The sequence below is a fragment of the Arvicanthis niloticus genome, chromosome 4, assembly GCF_011762505.2.
Source record: "Arvicanthis niloticus isolate mArvNil1 chromosome 4, mArvNil1.pat.X, whole genome shotgun sequence".
Classification (NCBI taxonomy): domain Eukaryota; kingdom Metazoa; phylum Chordata; class Mammalia; order Rodentia; family Muridae; genus Arvicanthis; species Arvicanthis niloticus.
Window position 1 is genome coordinate 38,774,532 of NC_047661.1, and position 20,214 is coordinate 38,794,745.

The 20,214-nt window shown below is 42.8% G+C and overlaps 1 protein-coding gene across 6 annotated transcripts in view; it reads left to right on the plus strand.

Moving 5' to 3' along the window:
* Dclk1 (doublecortin like kinase 1) overlaps window positions 1–20,214 on the plus strand; it is a 286,458-nt gene that overhangs the window by 124,346 nt on the left and 141,898 nt on the right. For all 6 annotated transcript variants that reach the window (XM_034501434.2, XM_034501432.2, XM_034501435.2 and 3 more), the window contains exon 4: window positions 7,768–7,867. In XM_034501434.2, the coding sequence (XP_034357325.1) occupies window positions 7,768–7,867 (100 nt within the window). The remainder of the gene's footprint in view (window positions 1–7,767; window positions 7,868–20,214) is intronic.

Sequence of the window (20,214 nt, forward strand, 5' to 3'; positions counted from 1 at the left end):
GACATACCACACATACACATACCACACACACCACAAACCACACACCACACATCACACACACACACCTCACACACCACACACACACTACACACACCACACACACCATATACACCACACACACAACATACCACATACCACACACATGACACACCATACACAACACACATATGCACACACATACCACACACACCACAAACCACACACCGCACATTACACACGTACACACACATACCATACACAGCACACCACACATACACACAACATACCACACACATACACACTACATACCACACACACACTACATACCACACACAAACACACTACACACACACTACACACACACCACACACACACTACACACACCATACACACCACATACCACACACACCACACATACCACACACACACACACTCACCTCACACAAACACACACACCCCACACAGCACACACATACCACACACACCACATATCACACACACATACACCACACACACCACACAATTACAACACACACACACACACACACAAAACCACTCTCCATCTTACTTTATGGAGTGCACTGATTCAGCTGGACAGATTGGCCAATGAGCTTCAGAGATCTGCCTCTGCCTTCCCAGCTCGGGGATGAGTCTATGCTGATCTTACTATACACAGGTCCTAAGGATTCCGTCATGACCTCCTGTTGGTACAGCAAGCAACCAACTGTGCCATCTCCCCAGCCCAGGAAGGAAAAATTTTAATTTTTTTTAAGTTGAAAGTTTTATTAGGAAGAATTATTATGAAATGTATTACCATTTGCACAATGTTATCATCAAAGAAATGAGAAAATTAAAAACACAACGATAATGTATTTTTATGAGAATAACACTTTATAAAGTTTTGTGTGAGTACATAATGGATTGTAGACACATTTCATATCTGATTATAAAGAGAAAAGTTCATAATAGCTGATTTACAACACCATATTGTATAAGAACACTAAGTGTTAACACAGAATAGAGGCCAAGCGTGGGATGAAACAGAGAGCCCTCTCTCTGTTTTGTTTTGGAGACCGAGGGGCCTGCCTGTATATGCCACGTTTTAGTTGACAGCTGTTTGCAATGGTCACAGAATGAATTATGAATCCCTCTTGATGCACCCTCTTAAGTCACAAGGAGAGAACGCTTTTTAACTTTACAAAAAAAGTATTTCTCTTCCCTAAGTAGCAGTTCATGTGGCCAGCAGGGTCTGGAGAGATGGCTCAGCAGTTAACAGTGCCTGCAGAGGACTGGAGTTCATTCCCAGAACCCACATCAGGCAACTCAGAACACCTCAAACTCCAGCGCCACAGGCACACATACACATCAATAAAATGAAAATAGATCTTTAAAACATGAGCAACAAAACTTTTACATCTATTGTATCAGGAAAAGTGAAAAATTACCCATATATATTTGAAAAGAAAATTAAAGGATTATACCATAATCAATGAGTTCAATAAATGGACTGAATTTCTTGGCTTTCATTTTTATACTGTTTTATGTTTATTTTTTACAAAGTTCTCTTACCGTTTGAAGGGTCCTCCTTGGCGTCCAGTGACGTCTGGGAGCTATCCACCATTTGGTGTGTAGAGGGCGCTCTTGTAAAGAAAATATCCTCGCTAAGGCCCCTGCTAAGAATCTAGGCCAGCTTCCTGCTGTTTTTGTTGCCATGGAGACCACACTCCAGCGAGGGGCAATGGATTCCGTGGTCCCGATTTAGAAATGTGTAACCAGCAGATGCCTTTACTGCCTTTGTTTCGGTCTTTGCCCTTGCACAGCGACTCAGGCCGGAAGCAGAGCTGAGGAAGTCCATGTTTGTCTGCATGGTTTTGTTTCTTCTGTACACATCTGTCTCCTGAGACGAATGCGCTGGCATGATGAGGCAATGGAGAAGGCTTGAGTTCATAGCTAGAAAAAGAAATGCGCTCTCCTCCAGCCAAAGAGATAATTCAAATTATTTTAAAGGAAAAAGGCAATGTTCTTAATTAGACGCTTGCTTATATTGTTAATGTATTTTATATGTGATAACTACTTACAGTAACTGTTTCATCAACTGAAATGTCTGAGACATACGTGCTAGGGTACGGGTTTCTGTGGATTTGAAAGGACCTATTTTGCTGTAGATTGGCAGTTAAGAGCCTCTATTTGAATTCTAACTGACCTGGATTCAAATTTCTATGTCTTCTATTCCTAGGCTATCTTCTTTGTCTACAATTGGGGTTCATAACACCATAGTGTAATTTAGTGTTCTCATCGCTGTGACTAACACATAATCAACCTCTTGATTGGGTTCACAGTTTGGGAGGATTCAGTACATAGGTGATTGCTTTGGGGTCTTTAATGAGGCTGAGTATCAGTCATGGTGGAACGGGGGAAAGCGAAGCCGTGGCTAGGAACCCAAAGAGAAGATGGGAGGAGCAAGGGTGCACTGTGCCCTGAGTGACCTGCCACCAGGCGGAGTGTCTACTAACATCTACTAACTCCCAGTACACCATGCTAGGAGGCCGTGCTGGCCAGTTTTATGTCAATTTGGCACAAGCTATACTCATTGGAGAAGAGGAAACCTCAAATTTAAAAAGGCTTCCATAAGAGCTGCAGGCAAACCTGTAGGGCATTTTCTTATTTGGTGATTGATGTGGGAAGGCAAGGTCCACTGTAATGGTGCTACCCCTGGGCTGGTGGTCCTGGGTTTTATAAGAAAGCAGGCTGAGCAAACCATGGGGAGCAAGCCAGTTAGCAGTAGCCCTTCATGGCCTCTGCATTGGCTCCTGCCCTGTTCAAGTGCCTGCCTTCATTACTTTTGATGATGAATTGTCATACGGAACTGTGAGTGAAATACCACCAAGTTGCTTTTAGTCATGGCGTCTCATCTCAGCAATAGGAACTCTAACTAGGACAGATGAGATTTCAGTTCGAGCTACAGCGGCCAGTTATCTAGCACTGGTCAGTCTGGCTCCTTCACTGTGGGGAAGATTGAATGTGGACCTGGGTGGGCACTTGCCTAACTCACAGGAGGCAGCACACCAGCTCATAGCACCAGCCCAAACAGAAGCAAGGGAAGTGGCTCTTGATGCTACAGCAAACACACACACACACACACACACACACACACACACACACACACACACACACTTAACCTAATTATCAGATACAACGTATTAAAAGCAATGCAGAAGCTGATAAGGCAATTTAAATTAATGCCTCCAAGTTTCTTATAGCAAGTGAGCTTAGAACTTTGATTTGCTTTCTGTTGCTATGGTGAAACACTGGCCAAGGCCAATGTGGAGAGGGAAGGGCTTATTTAATCTTACAAATCCTAGATCATGGTCTATCACCTAGGGAAGCTGAAGGTAGAACTGAAGCAAAGACTATGGAGGAATGCTGTTCACTGGTTTGGCCTCATGGCTTGCTCAGCCAGCAATCCAATACACCAGAGGGCCACCTGGGGCAATATCTACAGGGTGCTGAACCCCCCCCCACACTAGTTATTCATCAAGAAAGTGCAGCATAGACTTACCTACCATCAGACAGGCCATGGAGGTATCTCCTCAGTTGAGCTTCATCTTCCCAGATGACTGTAGCTGTGCCAAGTAACAAAAACTAAACAGGAAGTCAGATATCCTGATCCCTGGTCACTAGCTCTCATCAGCACGCTCAATGGCTTTTTTTTTTTTCCTTTTAGCACATCTGACAATCATAAGCACCTGTGTGTTTTGAGGTCCCCTGTAGCATGAAGCATGTTCTTTACCTGTAAACGTAACTTATTTTAGAGCTGGTAACCAAGCTGATGGTTTTGAGTACATTATGTTTTCAAATGATTAACACTCAATAGATATAAGATCGGAGTATTATTCAAAACTCGTTTTACAGTTCTCTACTTTCTATAACTCCTTGATGCCAGAATGTTCAGAAATACCTCAAGGAAAATTCCCATACTGCATTTTCCAAGAGAAAAATGGGGTATGAACTACCCCGGTTATTCATTTACATTTCAGTGGTCTCTCAGTCAGTGATGGAGCAAGAAAGCGTGGGTAACTGAAACCTTCCAATTTTGCCCCAATCCATCTTTCATCTAAATATCCTTTGCCTTCCACCCTTTTGTCAGAGCTTCTCACAAGGAATGGCATTGTTTTTAAATTTCATCTACAGAGCTTACAGCCATTTTCCAGTGGGATGTTATAAGCAAGAAAGGGGCAAAATGAGCACAGCAGAAAGCTCTCGGGTGTCAGACAGTTCAGCACTTCCACTGACTCCATCCACCGAAGCTTGGGCGGTAAATGATGTACATGTTATTTGACATTGGAATGACTCTTCCCCATGTCTTCTCTGCTGTGTGATGACAGGCAATTTCTTTAGCAACCACTGTGCTCTTTTCATATTCTTGGAATCCTAGCGTTGGAAAGAACATCAAAAGTTCATCACGTTTCATCTCTCACTTGCCAACAGGGTTGTGCTTAAACTGTCCAAGATGGATCATTTGTTGTCTTCTGTGTTCTTTGAGCTGAAAGCTTGGAGAACAGTCATCATCAGGATGGTGGAATCTCGTTGGCTGCAGCCTACTTATAACATGTTGTGGTCTCGCTAGTTATCTACCCACTTAACAAGAACATACGAACATGGTTGAATGTGGTTGAGTAGTCACCCGATATCCTGTAATGAAAACGGTAGAGTATGTAGGAAGGAAAACGTATCTCCTTTAGAAAATGACATTTTTGATCTATATGAAATTTTGTGTATGTGCACATGAGTATCTTTTGTACATATACAGATAAATGTATAGAAAGTAACCCTGGGTACCATTTCTCTTTGGACACCCTCTATCTTGTTTCCAAGCTTTTCAGTTAGCCTCTACATATCTCTGCTTACCCAACACTGGGATTACAAGTGTTCTACTGTAACTGTCCTTTAAACTTGGGTCCTTGTGCTTGTGTATCAAGAACTTTATACACTGAACTATATTAGCCCTCAACCAGATATTTGAAAAAAAAAAAAGTCATAGCATTGGTGCATGGTAGGCCTATCATAACAGTTTCAGCAAATAAACTAGTACCTAAATTTTGCTAAAGAAACATGACTCCCTGGGGAGTGAGTGAGTAGTAGTTCTTCCCTCTGCATCCCTCGAGTTCTACATTTTAGTTGGTTCATGTTACTTTGAGACTGCATGTCACTGTGCAGCCCAGGCTGGTCTCAAACTCAAAATCTCCTTGCCATAGCCTCTCAAGTGCTGTCATTGTAGGTGTGTGCCAAGACACTGGTTTCTAGGATCTTTTACCTGTGTCTGTCCACACTAGTTCCAAAAGGAGTATGCTAAGGGACACTGTACTTATGCTGCCATGGAAGAAACTGTTCTGGATTCGGGCTCAGGAATGTTGGTTTTCCCTCTTGTCTCTTTGGGCTTGGGTACACTTCAACATGTTAAAAGTGTTGGAGTTCAGAACAAGGCTTTGAATTCATCATTCTGGATAAACTCCATGTGGCACTGGGACATAGGTCGTACAATTGCACAGGCTCAGTCCACCACCCTCTCTTTAAAGGCATACTGTGCTTTGGGGACTAGTGTTCTGTTTTGTCTGAGTGAGAGCCCATGTCTTACTCATTTTTGTATGTTTGTGCCATGAGCTATCTTACATCTACCATGCATTCATACTTTTAAAACGTATGTATAAGAAAAGGGGTGTGCCTTGTAAATGGTTGGATAGATGGTGCCAATACCTGTAGAGAAAGCCAAGATGTCAAGGCAAGTGAGGTCAGCTTGGAAATGAGAGAGAAAGAAGAGTGATGTAGAGGACAAGTTCTGCCATCCATGCTCTCAAGATTTCAATGGCAGGGGGAAAAAAACACTTACAGGTATGGATACATCTGATTCATATTTAATGTTGATCATCAAACCCTTAGAGAAATTTCCCCTAAAAAATGACTGCCAAGCCCTTATATAGAAATGAGACATCTTGAGAGACCCCTGGTACCCCACATGCTATTGCACCTGGGTCAGTAAAGAACACTATAGTCACCCAACTCACAACCTATGTGATAAGCATAGTAATGCTACCAGAGACAGACAAAGACACAAAACCCCAGAGGCAGCCATAGCCAAACTGCAGATGAGGGAGATGCTAACAATGACCACGGGGCATCGGCATCTCAGTCCCATACCTGGGGGAAAATGCCATTCAAAAGGCTATTGTATACAGCTCTGCCCTGGTGAGTCTTGTTGTCAACTAGATAGTGTAGGAGGAGGGGTCCTCAGTTGAAGAGTCACCTCCATCAGCTTGGCCTGTGGGCGTGATGATGAGGCATTTTCTTGATTGATAATGGGTATACCCAGACACAGCCCACTGTGGAAAGTGGAAAGTGGAAAGTGAAAAGCGTGGGAAATGCGATCCTCAGGCGGACCTGGGCTATATAAGAAAGGAAGCTAACAGGAGCCTGGGAGCAAGCACGCAAGCAGTATTCTTCCACACTCTTTGTTTCAGTTCCTGCCTCCAAGCTCCTGCCTTGCCTCCATTTGTTGTTGAACTATAACTTGCAAGCCAAATAAAGCCCGTTTCCTCCAAATTGCTTTTGATCAATGTTTTGCAGCTATAGAGAAGCAAACTAAATTCTTGTGATTCTTCCCCTATGATGAAAGGAAATTGGGAATGGATAGAATTCAGCAGCGTTCTATCATTAGCAAAACCCATGATGTGAGCAAACCACTGTAAGAGCATCTTTAAGCTTGAAAGTGAGTCATGCTGGCCACAGTTCACTGCAAAGTGACATTTGCCTTAAAGCTCTCATTTGGCAATACACGGTTTCAAGTCCTTGTATCTGTTTTTGTGACAGAATGTCACTGTGGTATTCAGACTGGCCTGGAAGTCAAACTGGTGGTCCTCCACACTGACTCTTTCTGCTTAGAAGACACGTGAAACCATGTCTAGTTTAAAATTTTCTTTCACCCGACGATGTGAAGGTGGGGGAAAGAATGTCGTAATGGTCCCAGGCTATAATGTCAGCCCTGGGAAGGCTGAGGCCGGAAGATGGACAGCTCAAGGCTAGGTTGAGCTATGGAGTGAAACTCTGGGTCAAACAAACTAACAAGAGGTAGACACATAATTCAGTGGCTGCCTGTCAGTCTAATGTGGACAAAGCCTTGCTCTTGATCCCAGTACTGAGGGGGTGACAGGTTTAGCATTTGATGCCGCATGACAGAGGGACATAGAGTTTCTCTAATGTTCACATCCAAACCTCACCTAAAACTTTTTCCCAACTCTTCCTCTTATAAGGGTTTCCGTCTATTTCAACTGGAGATGGAATGGGCCTACAAGTTCTTATAATATACTACTTTTCTCAGTGGTTGTTGTGAACACCTAATGCTGTCGATTACCAACAAAAGCATGTTGGCAGTTAAAACCGTGCACTGGCTCTCCTTGCTTTTGGAACTTACATTCAGAAGCTGGGGGTCTCCGGGGTCTGAGTAGCCGAATCCCCAGTGTTATGGAAACAAAGAGCTCTTACCTCATAGCCTGTTGGTGTTTCCAGTCATAAATGTGACAGTTACCCGCCCAGTCGCCTTCTCTGCCTTTCTGCAGACCTGAGACTAACTGGTTCCTTACTGATAACAGATGCACGGCCAAGCCTTTGAAATCCCCCTGTTGATTCCATTAGAGGAAAGTGGCTTTCTGCAGAGGTCTGTGTGGGAGGGGGGCGGTGGTGTTGTGATCGCAGTTGTGTGGACCCCTGACTGAGTACTATGCTTTTCTCTTGTAGGTGATGTGCCTTCAGGACTTTTTTGGTGACGATGACATTTTTATTGCATGTGGACCAGAGAAGTTCCGTTACCAGGATGATTTCTTGCTAGATGAAAGTGGTAAGAAAAAAAAAAAAAAAGTTCAAAACCAGGGGAAATTTGAGGCAGCTTTTCAAAATGAACTGCACCAGGCCAAGATTATGTCAACTCCAAAGCCACCAAATCAGTTTCAGATCCTCTACTGCCTTGTCTCTCCTGTATCTTGAATTTCTTTGATTTTTTTTAAATATAGAAAACAGATGAAATGATAATTGAAAAGGTTAATCCATTTGGAAGAATATATCCTAATGGCTAATTTATAGCTATTTAATAACTAAACTAATTCTTTACAAAGAGCTATGGTGTGGATTTCTACACTTTTAATTATATATTTTTCTAAAAAACTTTTTTATAGGGGAAAAATTTGTAATCATAAAATTACTGAGTATGCTTCTAGACTCAGCTTTTATGTGGCTCCCTCTAATTTCTGAGAAAATGGTTTGGTATCTTTTCTCCCTGAAAAGGAATTTATGTGTCATAAACATCTGTGAAGTGTCAGGATGATAGCTTCCTTCCATTAATGAACTAAATGTGACCCTTGGTGATTGATAAGGAAGAGGGGTTAGTTGATAAAGAGGGGTTAGTACTTGTAAATGGGGACATGAATGTAAAAGTTTATAATTTTTCAGAATGATTTATTTTGGGGTTACTGGGAATCATTTCAGAATTGTATGGCATCCCAGGTAAAATAATAGTTAAGGGCATCCTGCCTTGATAATTATACTTTTAATCCAATTAGGGGACTGTTACATTGTTATTGACACGTCAAATCCCATCTTTTGAAGTAATGAGTGAATTTTTTGTTGCTACATTGACAAACTAGGTTGACTTCCTGAAGTGTTTTAGACAATGGCAGGTGTTGCCCTGTCCTGGTCTTGCCCAGAAGCCTCAGTTTCATACTCATTGTGATGATGTAATGATGGACCACATAGAGACATTGCTTCAATGATCACAGACACAATGGAGTCCCATGCCAGGACAGTGCTCAGGCACAGCCTGGCCACAGCATAGCAAACAATTCTATCTTATTAACTAGATTATATGATGCTCCTACCACAGGGCTCACCTAAGCATGTCCTTCACAAAACATACCCTCACCATTAAGCAGCACAGGATACATATATGTGCATATCCATGTATAAAAGCAATGGTATGTATTTAAACATTTACTAATTCATGACAGAGAATTTGGACAACAAAAACTGCCCTCCCTCACAAAAACTTAAAGCACACAATGGAAGTACATAGAGATGACATGAAGGTGCCATGTGACAAGATTTATTTTGGCATGAGGTCCTGACTGGAGGAGTACTTTGGCATCTCTTTCCCTCCAGATAAGTTTTCTCCAAATATATTCCATCTTCATAACTGATATACATGTCCTCTTGGGACAAGGATTTATGTAAATGTATCACTCACAAGACATGCTCAGGGAAGAGAGATCCCGCCCTTTAAAAAAAAAAAAAAAGAATAAAGCGACTTTGCCATTACATAGAACAAGCAAATGTTTCCAGTCAGAACGCAGAGCTGACAGCACAGGTTTTGAGAAAAATAAATGGCCTTGACTTTCAATTTACAGAAAATAGCTGCTTTTGATAGAATGGTCTGGGGAAACAGATGTGCTCTGAAATGAGGCCCACTTGCTGCTCTGATATGGAGAACAGCCTGTCTGGTTTGAACTGGAGTGCAGCTTACCTTCGACTGCTGGTTTGCAAGGCCTCCATTCCTTTTATCTAGCTGTCAGGCTGACTTCAGCCCACTTCTCTCGCCTTACCCATCCTGGGAAGCCACACAGATGCCTGGTCCCTGCTGCTGATGTGGTAAGGAGATGCTCTCAGCCTTGGGGTTTCAGCCACCCACAGGCAGGTAGATTTTCTGTGAGGTACAATAGAAAGCTGCCATTAAACAATCTTACCGATTCCCCCTCATTATCAAGAGACATGTGAGGGTGTAGCTCAGTAGCAGGGTTCTTCCTTAGCCTTATCCCAGCCTTGCTGGAGAAAAGACAAGTGGGGTCTGGAGAGCTGGGCCTGTGGTCAAAAGCACTGGCTCCTTTTTCAGAGGACCTGAAGTTTGGCTCCCGGCAGTAACATCATGGCTCACAACCATCTGTAACTTCAATTCTGGGAAACCCAATACCTTCCTCTGTCCTCCAGGGGCAACAGGGACATACATGTGTATAGGCATATATGCAGGCAAGATACCACTGTGTGTAAAAAATATAAATAAATAAATAAACAAGTGTGCATGTGCTCACATACCTTCACACAGACATGAACACACATGTATGCATGCACATACACAAGTGCACACACACTCACATTTTTTGACATATGAAAGAGCTCTACAAACCATTTTGTTGAGCTCCTCACTTGCTTTTTCCTGATAAACATACCCTGCCCAGTTCTCTGTGTGAGACACATTTACTGTGTAACGTGTCCTTCCCCTATTCCAGGAGAAACACGTGGGCACAGGAGAGGGGAAGGAGAGTGGACTAAAGAAAAAAAAATCTAAATTGAGATTTCACTTCCTTAGATGAACTTACCCTGAGTCTAAATTCACACATCGACAGCTGCAATTTTCCTGGTGCTTGTACAGTGTGTTCTGGGGCTAATGTATTAACATTTGAATCATTTTTATAAGGGTGCTGAGTGTGATCAAATCCAGTTAATTTGTACTTACTAAATGGTATCTGAACATTGATGTTGTATTCGGTCAGTTCTACAGCAAACTTCCTTAAAGATATGCAGTGATGGGTGTAAACAGCTTCAGAATTAATATTTTCCTGGTGCAGAACCAGGTATCAGGAAGTGACTGAGGACAGCAAGGCAATGAATGCTTTTCCTTTATCTACAGAAATTAATCTGGCTACTAGTGTTCATGCAATTAGGAATGATACATCCCCCAAGTACCACTAGCAAGCTCCCAAAGGCATTGCTCAAGGGCTTTCCAATGAAGACCGATGCCAAAACAGATATATATATTTCTCAGGGCCACCCAAGAGTAGAATCACTATGAGACGTGAACAGTCAGAGATGCTCTTTCTGTCCGTCTTCACATGCTATGCGGGGTGCTGTCCTGGCTCTAATTCAGAGTGTAACCATTTTAGTGGAGTGTCATCCATCATGGGAATATCAACACCTTCCAAATGGTGGCTGGAGTGCTATATAAAGAGGCCAGCAGAGGCTTGCAGATACACCCTTGTGGCAGCTGCCCTCTGATTTAGAGTGAGGACACAGTGAGAGAAGATGCCAAGGAAGCTCGACACAGTGTTGCTTAGACATTGATGACAAACCAGTGAGTGTAGCAGTTGTCATTTAAAAGTGACAAAGTTTGAGTCTGTGCTCTGTGATTCAAATGGAAAGAAAAGCCAGGAGAAGCCTGCTCCTAAGCAGAATATTCCTGTCTGCAAGGAACAGGTCAGGTTTCTCAGCTGTATATAAAGATTGCTTTGTGTTGACTGCCCGCTTAATGTCAGATGTGTGACTCAGTCCATTTCCTGTGTGCACTGTGAGTCTATATTTCAAGTCTTCTCATTGAAGTAAGAGAGATGAAACAAAAATTAAATATATGTATATCTGTATACACATAAAAGATCAGAGAACTTAAGAATAGAACAAATATATACTTAAGCATTGGTGGCTGTGTAGTATTCTACTTGAAAAAATATGTTTATGTGTTTTGTTGTCCTGTGTGTCTGTGCATCACATGCATGCAGTGCCTGTGGTGGCCAGAGGAGGGCATCAGATCCCTAGGAACTGCAGTTACAGGTAGTTGTGAGCTGCCTTGTGGGTGCTAAGAACTGGACCTGGGTGCTCTTAGCTGCTGAGCCACCTCTCCAGCCCTCTTATATTTATCTTGAGACAGTGTCTCACTACGTAGGCCAGATTGCCCAGGAGCTCACTGTGAAGCTTAGGATGACCTTCCACTTGAGAGTCTTATGCCTCAGCCTGTGGTTTTCAGTATCTGACACCAGGTTAGGCTATAAAAGTCAAAGAACTTCTAAAGTGTGTGTGTGTGTGTGTGTGTGTGTGTGTGTGTGTGTGTGTGTGTGTACATACACATGTGTAGTCTCATATCAGCAGAACATCAGTCGAGCTTTTCCCCAGACACAACCATCTGGAATGCTGTGTTCTTCCTGGGTACAAGAATCTTTCTAGATGGGGCATTTCCTTAGCTTCCCATCAAGACTCCCATGGAGTCAGGCACCCATGGCCTGTTTCATGTACATGTTCGTATAACTATTCCGATGACCACTTTTATGGATTCGCGACTGAATGAGATGATGGGAATTGTGGTCGGTGACAGTCAGCAGGGTGATCTCCATCACTTTCCATATCCCTGGGTGCTTACAGGGCTAAACTGTCAGTATCAGAAACAGCATTGGGTTAGCCTCGGAAGGCATAGGTCTTGTCCAAGCTCCAGGTATGGTGTCTTTGCCTCACGCCCTCCTTCCTATGCTGTATCTACCGCCTCTTCCTGGGCTAAAATGAAAGTCAAATTAAATAATGTCAAAGCATCTCCAAACAGCCTTCCCCACTGAAACAAGCCCCTAGAAGACTGCAACCAGACTAAGACACATACTTGTTTGTGGGAATTTATTGAATTCAGATGCTGCGAAGATTGGCTTTTGTTGTCCTTTAGAACCAAAGGTGGCTTCCATTCCCCTCTCCTCACTTGGTCCCACGCTAGATGTGAGGCAGGCCTCCGAGGAGTTCTATTGTTCCCTGCTTGGAATCTCGAAAATTAAAACAAAGCACATTTAGAAAAAACAGCCAGACTTTGAGAACTAAGGGCCTTCAGGATTCCAGAGTTTGGGAGATGTGTGTGTGTGTGTGTGTGTGTGTGTGTGTGTGTGTGTGTGTGTGTGTACCTCTGTGCTGGTTCAGGAGATCTTCAGTGGCTCCACTGCTCCATCCTCGACCTGATGATGATTAGAAACCACACAGTCATTGAAAATACTGAGAACAATGAAGGTTAGATAAAGACCAGGCTTCCCTATAAAGTGACTTAAAACTCCTGCTCTCAAAAATTCACTGTATTTTCATTCATTTATTCAACAAACTATTCAACTGAGAGCATATTATGCAGCAGGAAGTGTGCCAGGAACAAATAACAGTAGGTAGTAAGTCATCAGGCATGATGTCGCATATTAACCTTGAACGTTGCTCACATTTAAAGGTACCAGAGGCTAGTCAACATTGAACTTTGACCCAGGATATTAAGTATTCCTGCTGCTTCTCATGGGTTTTATACCTTTGGGAGAGTATAATGTTAAAATGACTAATGGCACAGAGTAAACCAACAGTTCCTCATAGCTTTAATTGGGTTATGAGGCTGGTTTGCAATGAGTCTTGTGGGCAGATTTCTCCCAGATGTACAATTTTCTGTTTCAGAAGTTATTTCTAGGAATGAATAGGCCAACAAAACTTGTCTTCTTAGAGGAGCATGTCAAAGCTGGCATGCTCATTCTTCATTTCCCATTGCGCCGGCTTGGAGAATTCAGCTGGATATTTGAAGTGGAGGAATGGGTCATGAGAGTTCTGCATAGAGATCATGGCTGCTTCTGGGCTCTGTTCCCATTTGACTCTTAGCAATTAAATTTATTTTATTTTTAATTAGTTTGTTTTGATTCTATGGGTTTTTTTGGTTCTTTTTTTCTTCTTCCTCTTTCATTTTGTTTTTGAGGTATAGAGAGAAAAGAAGGACCATTATTTTGGGTGGTTAGGGAGGTGAGGGAGGATCTGGGAAGAGAGGGGGAAGGGAAAAACATAATCAAAATATACTGTATAACAATGTTTAAAATACAAATTAAAAGAACATGGCAAGATGCTGAAAACTTTCTTGGCCACAAGTACCTTTAATGTGAATAGAAATATCAGATTTCTTGGAGCTTAGTGATATTGGGATTTAATTGACTTCTATGTTGTCAATTATAGACAGTATAGGATAGAGTGTTGTGTTTGGGAGATAGACTCTAGGCCAGGCACAGACTGGTCCATTGTTGCCATTAGAACAATTTCTACACCAGAAACCCAGTCACTAGGCAAAACCTGCCACCACTTCTCTACATTTTTCTTTTCTGTCCTCATGATCATCTTCTGACTGTACGTAGTAACTGAGAGATGAGTTGTAAAGATGGAGACTCCGACAGAGCACAAGACCAGGCATGAAACCATGAAGGATGAGTCTTCATGATCATCTCCCCCTAACCCTACTAGTGGCATCCCTCTGTGAATGACAGCCACAAGGCCAACCTAACTATGCCCTAGGGAAAATAACTGCTTCCCTCTTACTGAATACAAACTGGTCTTTTCTAGCATGAACTCACTCTCCCAGCCCCTGCCCTTCCAGGTAAGGACGACCATGCCCTTATCCATAGGGATCTTTTCTCCCAGCCCATCAGGAGAATCAAAATCACTTGCTATAAAAGCCCATTCTTCTTTCTTTCAGGAACTGCCTCCAAATCCTCATGCCTCTTCACCACTCTTTCCTTGTCTTGCAGAGGGAAGCCATGACTGCATGACTGCTCTTATCTTGTCCTCTGGTGTTCTGACTTCATCTTCCCAGCATCCTTGTCCCATTGGTCTAGTGGACTGGCTATGTCTCCTTTCTTTCCTCTGCCCACAACCATGCCCAGGTTCCTCTTGCCCTGCAGGTGTCTTCATCCATCTCTGTCAGCTCTTCAAGTCCTCTGTCCACCTGCTAAAAATAATCAATGAATTATCATCCTCCAAGCTTTCACTTCCTTGCTCTGATTCATGTTTTCATAACTTTAGGGTAGTGCCACAGGAAACACAAAAGATTATGGGATTGTATCTGCCCTTCATTGACCTTTTAGATTTTATTGGCTTGCTTCTAAGATCCTGCAAGTCTGGACTCTCCTAGCTTGGTGTACGGGCTAATTCAGAACTGCAAGCATGTAGTTTTATATGGCAAACTTTTACAGTGGAAATTCTCCTCCCATGTCTACAGAATGCTCAACATAGCAAATCCCTCTTCTGTGGGACAATGGTGGAGTGCATGATTTCTCTACATTCTACTCTCTGGCTCCTGCCATATCTGCTCCCTCCTAGGCTGTGTGAGATGGGAATGGGACAAAGGGGAGGGAGAGGTGCTATGCTTCCTAAAACCCCCAGGCCATCACTGCTTATTAAAAGCCAATTTCCCTTTTGGTTGTCTTTAGGGGTTCTTCGGGGACTCACACAGAGATTCCAGCCTTCCTCCCAAATGTGTGATATTAAGTGTCTTCCAGCTTTAGCTGTCATTGCTTCAGTTTGTATTTTCTAAAGCATTCCTTTCCCCATTGGCCTCAGACAATCCACGTGGAAAGAATCTAAATGAGCTCCATGCAGACTCAGATCTATCAAGTCACCCATTTATCCCATTTCCCAACCATCAGGTGACCCAGTGCAGCTGAGTGTCCTTTCCTATAAAATGCTCAGAAAAAAGTAAACCATGTTTAAAAAACAAAACAAAACAAAACACCCATCCACTTGTACCATTACTCTCTCTTCCTGGATAATTCCTATCTCGTGTTTTCTGTCTTCTGTATAAGTCTTATGAGGATGCAGGAGAGGGTAGCCTCTGGTTTGGAGTGATGGAGTTCATGTCACAGTTGTCTGAGAACTTTCCCACATAGAAGTAGGTGTTTGTTAGAGCATCTTCCTAGCATGTACAAGACTTCATTGCCCACATCATTAAAAATCTACATTCAAAGGTAAAGTCCTTCTTGAAGATCCTGTTCTCCCCAAGGGCTTAAGCCTTTGGCATGCAAAAAGTGGATAATAAGCCAAAATCCATATGTGTTGTATGGCACTTTGAAATTTCTGGAAGATGACCCAACTTGAGGTTATTTTGGAATCCATTTTTTACTTTCTTGGAGTCTGACCAAAACTTCCATTTTACTATTTTTTTTCAAAGTGTCTCTGTGTGTCTATGAGTGTGAGCACATGTGTACAGGTCCCCACAGAGGCCAGAAGAGGGTGTCAGATCCTTTGGAGCTGGACTTACAGGCAATTATGAGCCCCTGACATGGGTGCTAGAGACTGAACTCAGGTCCTCTGCAAGTGCAGCAATGGCTCTGAACCCCTGGGCCATCTCTCCATCCCTGAAGCTCACCATATTGTGATTGGCTCCCTCAGCTGCCACACTGAGCCTCAACCACTGTGTTGAATATTCTTTTCTCTCCTTTATCATTCACTCCTTTGTAGCATGTGCCATTTCTTATCTCTCCCCCCCCCACCCCTGAAGTTCTGTTCCCTTGAACATTGTGGTATTCTGTAGCCTTGTCTTCTGCTCTCTTGCCTGCTTCTGGGCTTCATCCAGCTTTGCTTTTTGCCATATATCCTTGTGACTGTTCCCTGAGACTCATTCTGCATCCCTTTTTTCTACTTAATTACTCTGCTCCTAGCCAAGTTCATCTACTTTAATGGCTTCGGCAATGATGGTGATGGCCCACAATGATGGTGACGAATGGCAGCCAGATGGGAAGCAATGAGCAGAAGCCTTTGAAGTATGTGTAATTTTCCCCATTTGACAATTAAGGAAATTAAGGCTTAGAGATGATAATTTGTCTGAGGCCACACAGCTAGCTAGTATAGAAGGCAGAGTTCAAACCCAAGTATATCCATGTTTAATAACACATTCTTAACCTCTAAATCCACTGACCACCTCCCATTCTAAATCTCTAGCCTTGATTCCTCCCATCAGCTAAACAGCCGCATATTCAGCTTTCTAGCTGGACTCACCCATGATTATTCCACAACCACAGAAACTTCAGTACATCCCACATGAGATCTAATCACCTGATAAGATCAGCTGGTATCATTCTCCTGGCTTCCTGGGCAAGTGTCTGGCATCAGAATTCTCTGTAGCAAAGTTTAGAGGACCAGAACCCAGAACATGGAGCCATCTATCGTGACCTCTGACACCCACTCTCTAAAGCCAGGTCCTTGCCCAATCAGCAACACACTGTCAGTGTCTTATATCCTCAGTCTCCTGCTTGAGCTGCTGCAAAGCTATATGAACTTGCTTTTTTGGTCCAGTCTTTGAAGATCGCACACCTTATTTAGGCAGAATGACTCTCCTGAGTGTCTTTTAAAGATCGCTGGACACCTAGACTACCTAGAACTCTAGGAAAGGTGCTTTCTGATTCATCTGTTTTCCCTGCCCAGCTGCTGCCATCACCTTAGAGCCTTCTGCTCTCCAACCAAGAAATACTTGTTGGTTTCCCCTGCATGGCCACTTCTCAACACCTCCACCACAGACCATATTGTCCCACAAACCTGGGGCACTCCTTCTCATCCCACCCAAATCCCTCTTGCCCTCTGACAAAAGTCACATTCTTTCAAAGCCTTACCTTGTCTCTTTGGTTTGTCTCAGCCCCTGAGTTCTTATTCATTGTCCAGCTTCCTGGTTCCATTTCCCTACTGTAATATTTTGATTCTTTACTACAGTGTTTTGTAATTGCCCAAGGTCATTGCATTTGTGTGCTCCAGATACCTATCAATATATTCCTAAGACTGTGTGTGTGTGTGTGTGTGTGTGTGTGTGTGTGTGTGTGTGAGACAGAGAGATTGAGGCAGGTAGGAGAGAAATATGAAGACTCAGGAAGAATTTGAGTGGCATGATTCAGCCCAAGTGTGAACACATGAGAACCTCACAGCTGTATAAAGCCCATCCCATGGACAGCAGCAGAATAAAGGAGCTGTACCAAGCTGGAGAGCATAAGAGATGCACGGATGCTCCATTCTCTTACTTAGACTTGTAGTTCACATGGAGGTGGATGGATGGCTACATTGACTGAGCCCATCTAAGCAAATAGCAGTCTCATTCAAAAACCCCTTCACAGATAAACCCATAACGTTTAATCTGGATACTCTATGACCCAGGTGAGTCGGCAGAGAGAGAGAAAAAAAAACACATTATTTTCACAAAGCTAGTGGCTAACAGAACTGGTAAGAAAACTGAGGGTCATAGTTTGCATGTTACCTCACTTAATTATAAACACCTGCATGTTAGACAGAGGCATCTTTAATCTCCATATCCCACCTTGCCTATAGAGTACAATGAATGTAATAAGGGCCCAAGACATGTTATTTAGATTGATGGCTATAGAAGCTTGTTTCTCTTGTCATTCTGTCAGATGTCTGAGGATCAGAGTCCTACACTTCCCCAAAGCTGGGCTTATTTTATTTTTTGAGATAAGGTGTTACTATGTAGATCAGGCTGGCCTCAAACTCACAGAGATCCACCTGCCTCTGCCTCCTGAGTGCTGGATTAGAGATAGCTACCATGCCCGCCCCATAAGGCTGGGTTTTCCAGCTTTAGGCCACGTTCCCATAGTTCCTTCTCGGAAGACAATCTTTCCATTCCTCCATAAACCCTATGGTGAGAAACGATACTCCAAATGATTTCCCTCCTAGAAATGATCTCCCAAACAGAGTGCAGTCCACTGTGGGAGCTTTGAACACATTGATGGGACACCAAACTTACTCTGGTGCAGGGAAGACAGATTACATTTTCTTTTATCTGTAGCCTATGGGGCAGCTGAGTTCTCTGGGGTTGTCTGATGTGATCTATACAAATTCTACTTGCTTCATTGCAGATTTGAACTTCCATTCAATGCTTCAACTGCATTTTTACCAGAGGACATTTTGTCAATTTTGGTCTTATTTCTGTTCATTCTAGGTTCTCGGGCATTCAAATTATCCCTGGGAATTCCTAACAGAAAAATGGGTTGAAATAAGAGCTGAGTTTCAGGCCCTATCCTGTACTAACTAAATTATCTTTCCTGGAGCCTGTCTAGCTAAACGTGGTAACAAGTTTGCTCAAAGGCTTCCAGATAAAAATGATAAGATTGGGTTGGTAAGATGGCTCAGTGGTTAAGAGCACTGACTTCTCTTCCAGAGGTCCTGAGTTCGATTCCCAGCAACTACATGGTGGCTCACAACCACCTATAATGAGATCTGATGCCCTTCTCTGGTGTGTCTGAAGACAGCCACAGTGATGAGTATATACATATGAGTATATACATAAAAATAAATAAATCTTTAAAAAAACGATAAGATTAAAAACGGCAGTAATCATCACAGGCTTCCTTGTAGGCAGCAATGGCAGGTGACATTGGGCCTTGTGAATATCTTTGATTGGACCAGCTTCTGACTGCATCTGGGCAACAAACAGTTATCAGATAAACTTGGTCACAGTGAACTTTTAAGAAACATTTTTGGTCTGAGAGCAATTCATGAATTGGACTGTAGCAAGCCAGAAATGGTGTGGACACCCACGGAGGGACATGGGGTTGAGGTATGCTTTCATAAGGCTTTCGTGGAAGCAATGCAAAGAAAGATTTGACTAATGTGGAGAAATCCCTTTATCTGTGTCACTCTGTTGGAAAGTCTCAGCTTAGAGGGTAGCCATCTGTGATTAGCTTTGAGTTGTAGGATGTACTGGATCTCAACATGCAAGGCAGCTATCACCTGAATAGTGGTGCCTCTGTCTCCCCATTACCTCCACCCTCCAACTCCTCCCAGATCTGCCTGGCCTACCAAATGCTCCTTTTCAAATTCAAGATCCAAAATATGTGGACACAGAAAAGAATGAAATAAGTCTCATATATTACCCTTACAAAAATCAACTACAATTTGCAGCTGGAAAGATGGCTCAGTGCCCAAGAGCACTGGCTACTCTTGCAGAGGGCTAGGCTTCAGTTTCCAGGACCCACATGGTAGTTCACAGCCATCTGTACCTCCAGTTTCAGGCCATTCAATGTCCTCTTTTGGCCTCCGCAGGTTGGTGCACATATGTACATGCAGGCAAACACTCATACATGTAAAACTAAATAAATCTTATACATTAAAAAAAAAACAAAAAAAAAACCAAAACAAAGTCCTATAGAACAAGACCTCTCAGTGTGAAGCCTGAAACTGAAGCTGATAGAAGAAAACATAGGTAGTGTCCTACACAATACAGATGCTTCTGAATAAGACTCCATTTGCTCAGAATTTGTATCAGTGATTGACAAACAGGAGCTCAAACAACTAAAAAGTTTCTTACAGTAGAGGAAATGATCAGGCAAGTAAAGAGGAAGCTGACAGAGTGGGAAAGAACCTTTGCCAACTGTACATTGTATACAATTGCTTTTTTTTTTTTTTTTTTTTTTTTTTGAGTACCTGTAGAGGAAGAAAACAGATCCCTTGTTGTAACTTGACTGGACCTACATATACTCCTGAGTGCAGGGGATGGGGGTCTCTCATGATGTTCTTCACAGTATCCGTCTAAGGGTACATACACTTAGTCTTGGCTTCTTTGAAATGATAGCTCAGCTCACCATGCCAGGCAGACTTTAAGAGCCCACTAGCAAA